This window comes from Spermophilus citellus (assembly GCF_964194105.1).
Source record: "Spermophilus citellus genome assembly, contig: SCAFFOLD_91, whole genome shotgun sequence".
In the NCBI taxonomy this organism is placed as follows: Eukaryota; Metazoa; Chordata; class Mammalia; order Rodentia; family Sciuridae; genus Spermophilus; species Spermophilus citellus.
In genome coordinates, this window is record NW_027673011.1 from 987,016 (window position 1) to 995,122 (window position 8,107).

Sequence of the window (8,107 nt, forward strand, 5' to 3'; positions counted from 1 at the left end):
TATGAAATATACTAAGTTGCTTAAACATTCAGAGTAAATAATAATTTTCCATGTACTCTAAATTTGGGAGCAAAGAAATGACAATCATATCTAAAAAGAATAAGATAACAAAGTGATACTTATTGCAAACATATAAAGAAGGCAGGTATTTCTTAAGAGACCAATGCCTATTTTACAGTTTATCACCTAAAATAAAAATCATCATTGTCAGGCATGGTGATGCACACCATGCATCAGGAGGATCACAAGTTCAAAGATAGCCTGGGCAACTTAGTGAGAATCTATCTTAAAATGAAACTGAAAAAGGGCTGGGAATGTAGCTTGGTGACAAAGTGCTTTCCTAGCATGTACAAGGCCCCGAGTTCAATGCCCAGTAACACACACGTACACACATGCACACATACACAACACTACAGCAACATTAATTCCAATAAACACATTTTATTAAACTAGTATTCAAACATTTGTAAAAAGCATTACTATAAAAATCATACTAAATTATAAAATTTTTACTGTGCTAAATGGCTATCTTAAAATGGTCATGGGTCCTAGAAATGCAGACTCACTTTCCTAAAAACCAAAATAGGGCTGCTATATAATTAAGGATTAAGCAATTCAAACAGTTAAGACTTTAGCTAACCACTGGAAAAAGATACAGCAGTAAAATATAATTTTCAGTTTTTCAATCCATTTATATTATATTATGTTAAGTTATATTAAATATATACAGAAGCATATAAATTTATAAGAAATAAAGTACCAACAATCAATAATTTCAAAAAAAATATCAATTTTATCTATGACATTTTTAATTGGGATATGTTAGTCTTACCTCCGAAGTGTAATCATCTGCTGTGGTTGAAATCTCACTTTCCAGCTAAAACAAAAGTAAAACATGATTACAATTATGACATTTTTCCCCTGCTAAATATCATACTTTACAAAAAAAAAAAAATCCTGCTTTACTAAGACATTGCTGTTAGTAACAATGATAGAAAATTCACAAAAATACTATTAAAAAACTAGTAAAAATTATCCAAATCTTTAAAAATTTCATTTCATTATGAATTACAATGACTTATAATAATGCATATAAAATTTATCACAAGGCATTGTTATAAATACAAAAGTACCAAGAACTTTTACATATATAGTAGATGTCATCTGTAAGCCAAAAGCATCAAAGACACCATTCCTCTAATTTATGTAACTCTTTTAAATAAAACTAAATCCTTAACATGCCATCAGAAAAATTCAAGTTCTTTAAAGAATTATCAGTTCTTGATGCTAAAAAGCCAATGACTTTGTCAAGCTTCCCTCAGGTGGATGCTAATGACTTTTCACTGCCACTACTTTCTAGTTAGAGGTAGAATGTTTTAAAATCTGGATGAAAACTTACATCAACAGAAAAAACTTGTTCATGTTTAAGCGTTTCTTCATTGTTTAGAGTTCTCATTATTGTGGATTCAGGCATCACGGCCGATCCAACACCCTGAGAACTATTTATGAACATCTCCTCACTCTTTGATTGATCAATATTCAAGCCATGAACATCATTTTTATTGCTTGAGGTTTTCTTCTTTTTTGGCTTCTTATGAGGGTTTTGTCCATCCAATCGAGCTCTTCTTTCTCGAAACTCGGCAAGCTACAGGAAAAAGTATCATTAACATCAATGATAATTTTTCTTTGGGATCACTTTCTTTAAAAGATCAAACTATCACCAAATTAAAATGATGATAATAATATAGATGACTTCACAGTTTCAGAATAACTATTGGATTGAATATTCGGGTTGTAAAGTTTGTAACACTAGGTACTTGTGAATGAACTTATTAAATATTGAGGGGTAAGAAATGAGCATGAACATGTCACTGCCTCCCACCTCTGGCCCGGCGGTCCCCTGCTCTCCTACCTTCTTTCTACCAGCTTCTATCATTCTCCTTCTCTCTTCGTCCTCCATGGCTTCTGCCTAAAGAAGAGGAAATTAGCTGAGTTAGGGGAATAACTATTCTATAACTAGAATAGGGGAATAGAGGGACTCTCATTCACAGTATAATCTCTGGATTTAAGATTATATGAAAATACACACAAAAACAAGGAGCTCCAAACACACTTGTTCTGTTCTACTACTTTATACAAAAGATATCATCTATAATTATCTTTTATACAAAAAAGATAATTAGCCTATTAGCTATACAAATGCTCACTGCAGCCATATTTATAGTGGGAAAAACTTACAAGTAACTTAAAATTTTAAACAGCAGTGTTTTATCATTTGTCTGTCATCATCAGAATTTGTACCAAACCCTAGTCATCGATACGTTATCATTTACTTAATATATTTTAAACAGTGTATTTTCTTTAAATTGGAAGTTAATATCACTTGTTATTTCTTTTAAGAGATAAATTGAAAATAAAAGAAATGATAAATCTATTATTGAAATTTTAGTTAGAGGTTGCTGAAGGCTATGAAAAAAATGGACAAAATTAAAGACTGTTAAAGACAGACAAGCATCAAACAGATTTTCGTTATCATAAGCAGAAAGAAAACTGAAAACGGTAAAAACTTTCTTACAATACTATCCAAAGTTTTTTAAGACCTAAAATATTTTCTTACCACCTAAAATCAGAAGTACACATTATATACCAGGTAACACTAGACTAATTATGGTGAACTTATATTAAAAATACCAATGCAAGCAATTGCTATTAAAGACTTTGTGATATAATAGCAGGTATAAAGTAGTATTGTAGCATATCTATTTCTTTTCATGAAAGGAAAATTATACTTCATTTTTAAAAAGATAAGGCAAGTCTCAGGCTCATAGCTTTCAATGATTATATCCAGTATGAATTTAAATATCATTATATTCATAGGCATAGATAAATTCTGGAAAACTACAACCTTAACAACTTTTGTTTACATTTGGAGTTCAGATTACAGGTATTTTTCCTATTGCTCACTTACATTTTATTTATTTATTCTCATGAATTTTTTTTGATGGACACAATACCTTTATTTTATTTATTTTTATGTAGTACTGAGGATCAAACCCACAGCCTTGTACGTGCTAGGCAAAGGATCTATTGCTGAGCTATTACTGTATTTTTTTAAATAGAGTTAAGTTTTCTGATTTTTATATAAAGCAACTACTGACAAAGACTTCTTAAATTTAATTTGAGCTCCTGAATCACTCTTAAGAGGAGAAAAAAGAAGACCACATGTAAGTTCCTTTCTGCCTTAAAAAGAGGAAATATGTGCTTAGAATTACCATAACTATTAACCAGACCAATTACAAAGACAGCAAATAAATTTCTTATTATCTAAAGTATTAAAGCAATCTTGCTAATGTTACTATCAAAATATGTGGCAAATATATTATTTATAAATAACATTTTATACTTAAATTATCTGCTGTAGATGAAGAAAAGCATATAAACATGTCCTATTCCCTTAATGAAGATATTTAATTCATAAGTCAAAAATAGCTCATGATTGTACTTACAAAGTATAAAAATATTTCACATTTAACATTTTTCCCAGTTATTTAGTAACTACCCAGTGCGTTGAGGAACAGGTGCAAGACCAGTTGCCTCTATTTGCACATTATTAAGCTGCTGGAATGTACTTGAACTACTTGAAGCATAGCAGATCATTCTTAAAAATAAACTAAATAGAATATTAGCAAATACTTTATCTATAAATAGAATCAAAAATCCAGGAGCATTATTTTAAAACATCCCTTAGAGAGAATGCAATGCCAAAAAATAAATACTAATAATGAGATTTCTAATATACTCAATTTCAGAAACTTCTTGAAATATCATGTTTCTGCGTTAGAATATATTTAGTCAGCAAAATTTATCAAGGCAAAGATGAAGATTTTGCTTAAAATTCCAAGTGTCAGATTATATCAATAATTTATATCTAATATGTATTCAAATGTCAAATATATAACAAAGGAAAAAATTATTAACTTTGCATTATAGAAAGAATGACTTAGGTCTGGGGATGTGGCTCAGTGGTAGAGTGCTTGCCTAGCATGCACACAGGGCCCAGGTTAAACCGTCAGCACAAAATGAAAGATAAATAAATAAAGAATGGAAAGTTTGATTTAAACAACAACAACAACAACAAAAACCCTCCAAAATAAGAATATCTGTTACTAAATGCAAAAAGTAGCACACAGATATGGAATAAAAAGTAGAAGTAGTTCCATTATAGTATTTAGAATGAATCACTTCTACAGACATAATTAAAAAGATAATGTTCTAGGCCTATATTACTCATTATATGAGTTATATTATTTTTTCAGAAAAATTAACCAGAAGGTAAACCCCATGAGGGCAAGGACTTTTTTTTCCTCCCTACTTCTATATATTAAAAGCCTAGAGCAATATTAAATAAATGTATGTTGAAATTTTTATCTATTTTTTTAAAAGAGAGAGAGACAGAGAGAGAGAGAGAGAGAGAGAGAGAGAGAATATTTTAATATTTATTTTTTAGTTATCGGCAGACACAACATTTTTGTTTGTATGTGGTTTTGAGGATCGAACCCGGGCCGCACGCATGCCAGGCAAGCACGCTACGGCTTGAGCCACATCCCCAGCCCCTATGTTGAATTTTTTAAAAGGATAATTTATCTTTTATTAAAAAGTCACCACACTAAGCAAGATCATATAAAAGGCATATCTAATTCTACTTTATTAAAATGTTCCATGGTTTCAAAATTAAAATGAACAATTTTCAAATTACTTTAATCACTCTTAAAAGGTGAAAGATAAAAGAATGAGACTAAGTAAATTTCTTTGTTCCTTAAAAAGAGGAAATATATGATTGGAATTACTGTAACTATTAAATAGACCAAATACAAAAATGGCTAATAAATGAATAAGAACATAAAAAGAATCCTTCTCACTATAACCTCCCTCCCTCCACCAAGAAAACCAAAACAGAACAAAAAGTTTCTCATAAAAATAATATCCACAATAGCTTTCTGGCAAGACTACTGTTTTATAAAAATGTGAAAGGAATAAGATCGTATCACATATTCAATTATTTATAGCTATTTAGTTTTATTTTAAATTTGAAAAATGGCAAGCTAGCAGATAAGCAAAAAAATCTGAATCAATTAGATAACCATCTGATACTGAAATGATGCACTTTAAATTACTGAGAAAACATTTATTCTAAAACATGCTGAAAATTCAGACTACAGCCATCTGTGTTTGTCATTTGGAAGCCAATTATAAAAGTGTTAACATATGTAGTCACAGAAATAGTTGCAAGACTTACTGGAAAGATATTATGTTCACATATTTATCTTTCAAAAGTATACCAGATCACAAGTAAATGTCTTATCTTGACCAGAACATGAATACACAACTGAATATAAATATATTGAGTTCCTTAAACTCAATATTTATAATTTTATAAATGATCATTCTCAATAAAACAATACATTTTCAAAATGTTATATATAAAAACATGCCAAGTTTTTATAATGTTCCTTCAAAAATAAATGACTAATTGAAGTCTGTTTTTGTGTATTTTTGTGTGTCCATTGACTATTTACTACATGCCAGGCACTGTGCTGGACATCAATGAAACACATGGTCTCAAAAGTAGAACTTCACAGTACAATGCCAAACTATTATTAAATGGAGTGAGAAATAAGGGTTAAAGCACAATTTCTTAAGCCTGACAGTCATTCATATATACATATATGGACAGCGAGAAGAGAGAGAAGAGGTGTATTGTGTTATAGGAAACTGTATTGTCCTGATTTTCTTTAAAAAGGCCTTCCGAAATAGATGTGTTGTAGTTTTATGCCTGGAAAGCATAAAAATTGGATTTATGTCAGGTTGTAAGTATATAGTTCAGTTATTTAACAAATACTTATTGACTGCCTATCATGAGCTATGACAGGGCATGCGGTGATAAATAACACATATGAACTCTCATGAATTGTAATCCAGTAAGAAAGATAATATTAAACAAATAAAGAAATATGTACATTCAAGTTATAAAAAGTGCTTTGAAGAGAAAGTATATGCATTAAAGACAGCATACAATGGAAATTCAATTTGTGGGACTGTGGGGAGAGGTCAGAAAACATCTTACTGAGACAAAAATGTAGAAGCTGATATATAAAAATCAATTTGTTAGGGGCTGGGGTTGTGGTTCAGCGGTAAAGCGCTCGCCTAGCACATGCGAGGCCCTCAGCACCACATAAAAGTAAATAAACAAAATAAATGTATTGTGTAGAAATAAAAAAAATATTTTAAAAATGAATGTTACCTGATCAATATCATAATCAGTGGCAAAACAAAACAGAACTAGAGTATCTGACTCCAAATCCAACCTTTCATTATACTAATTTGCTTTCTATGTATTTTTAGGTCCTTTTTCATAGTATTTCACAATCCTAGAACATTAATTTTAAAGACATGAACAAATGAAATCGCCAAACTGACAAGTGTTTTTTGACGAGTGGAAAAACAAACGTGAAAATGCACGTACCTCAAAGAGAATGTTACAAAAATATGTAATCTGGTAATCTCTATAGTATTTAAAAATAACTATAAAAAGTGATTTTTATGTTTTTCCTGTAGAAAATGGAAGAAATCCCAAATAATTCTAATTATGGTGACTATTTGTTCTTTTCAGGGCTGTCATTAAGCCTTTCAATATTCCTTCATGGATGATAAACAAGAAGCTATATAAAGTGTGACAGAAAAACTTTGGTGGCCTAACCATGGAAACAAAAAGATTATAACCCAGACCCTGCAGCACCTCCCTCCAAGCGCAGCGGCACCCGGCTGCTGCAAACTAGTTCCCCAGGCCTCCTCCCACCCTTTCCCGGCCACCGCCTCCCACCTCTGGCCCGGCAGTCCCCTGCTCTCCTACCTTCTTTCTACCAGCTTCTATCTTTCTCCTTCTTTCTTCGTCCTCCATGGCTTCTCCGGGGTAGGCAGGGAAAGAACAGGGAGGGGGTCGGGGTAGAAAGGAAAAACCGGTTCAGACCGAGGTGGGACGGCTAGCTCCGCGATCCAGGCAGCAGAGCCCAGCCGGGAGCTGCCTCCCCGCCAGAACAAAACCAGTCAGTGGCTGCAATCACTGGCGAGTCGTCCTGGTCCACACCAGTACAGCAGAAGTCACCGCCATCTCCGTCTCCAAGTAAACACAGAGTGAGGCGGGAGTCAAGACACGTCACAGTGTGCAGGCGCCTCGAATCCCGCGTTGCCTGGCAGGTGTGCCCGCGGCCCCTCCCCGCTGGCCTCGAGGGGCCCAACATTCTAACCCAGGCTGGGGTCCACGGGGCAGCCGGGAGGTCGCTGCAGCTTCATTCTGGCCGCCTGGTGAGGCATTGGGGCTGCGGTCTGCGTGGGGGGCAGCCGGGGCGTGGCGGTGGCAACTTCCTTCCCACCGCAATCTAAGGCATCCGGGCTTGGGGGGGGGCAGCCTGGGAGGCGACTGCAGCTTCATTCTGGCCACCTGGTGAGGCATCCGGGCTGGGGTCCCCGTGGGGGGCAGCCGAGGCGGCGGCTGCAGCTTCATTTTGGCCGCCTGGTGAGGCATCTGGGCTGGGGTCCCCGTGGGGGCAGCCGGGGCGTGGCGGTGGCAACTTCCTTCCCACCGCAATGTAAGGCGGCAGGGCTGGGGTCCGCGTGGGGGCAGTGGAGGGGGACGGCGGCGGTTTTCTTCAGGCGGCGAGGGAGGAGCCACTAACCTGGGTGTCTGGGGGAGCTCCCTTGTGCACCCACCACAGAGGGGCACTCCCCACTCTACTCCTAACCTTAACCCTCCTGGGGGAGACCTCTGGAAGCTGGGTGTTGGAGTAGGGGGTTGAGCGCCCCCTCCACCCCTCACCCAGGGCAGAGGGCACTCCCCCCTACGCAGGGGAAGCTTCACCAACCTGGGTGTCAGGGTGGGGGGTGGAGCTCCTGCCCCCACTCCGCACCTAGGGGAGAGGGCACTACACCCTAGGGGGGGAGGCCCCTCCGACCTGGGTGTGAGGGGGGTGGGAGCTCCCCCCTCCGCATCCTGGGGAGAGGGCACTACCCCCTGGGGGGGTGAGGCCTCTCCATGCTGGGTGTTGGGGTG

The 8,107-nt window shown here is 36.3% G+C and overlaps 1 protein-coding gene across 1 annotated transcript in view; it reads right to left on the bottom strand.

Moving 5' to 3' along the window:
- LOC308640251 (A-kinase anchor protein 9-like) overlaps positions 1-7,140 on the bottom strand; it is a gene marked incomplete at its 3' end in the record, with an annotated part of 67,145 nt that extends 60,005 nt beyond the window's left edge. Inside the window, exons 1-3 of the mRNA XM_081312222.1 lie at positions 6,911-7,140; positions 1,400-1,645; positions 833-877 (exon numbers count right to left, since the gene is read on the bottom strand). Coding sequence (XP_081168348.1) covers positions 833-877; positions 1,400-1,645; positions 6,911-6,958 — 339 coding nt within the window. The 5' untranslated portion in view covers positions 6,959-7,140. The remainder of the gene's footprint in view (positions 1-832; positions 878-1,399; positions 1,646-6,910) is intronic.
- Positions 7,141-8,107: the final 967 nt, after the last annotated feature.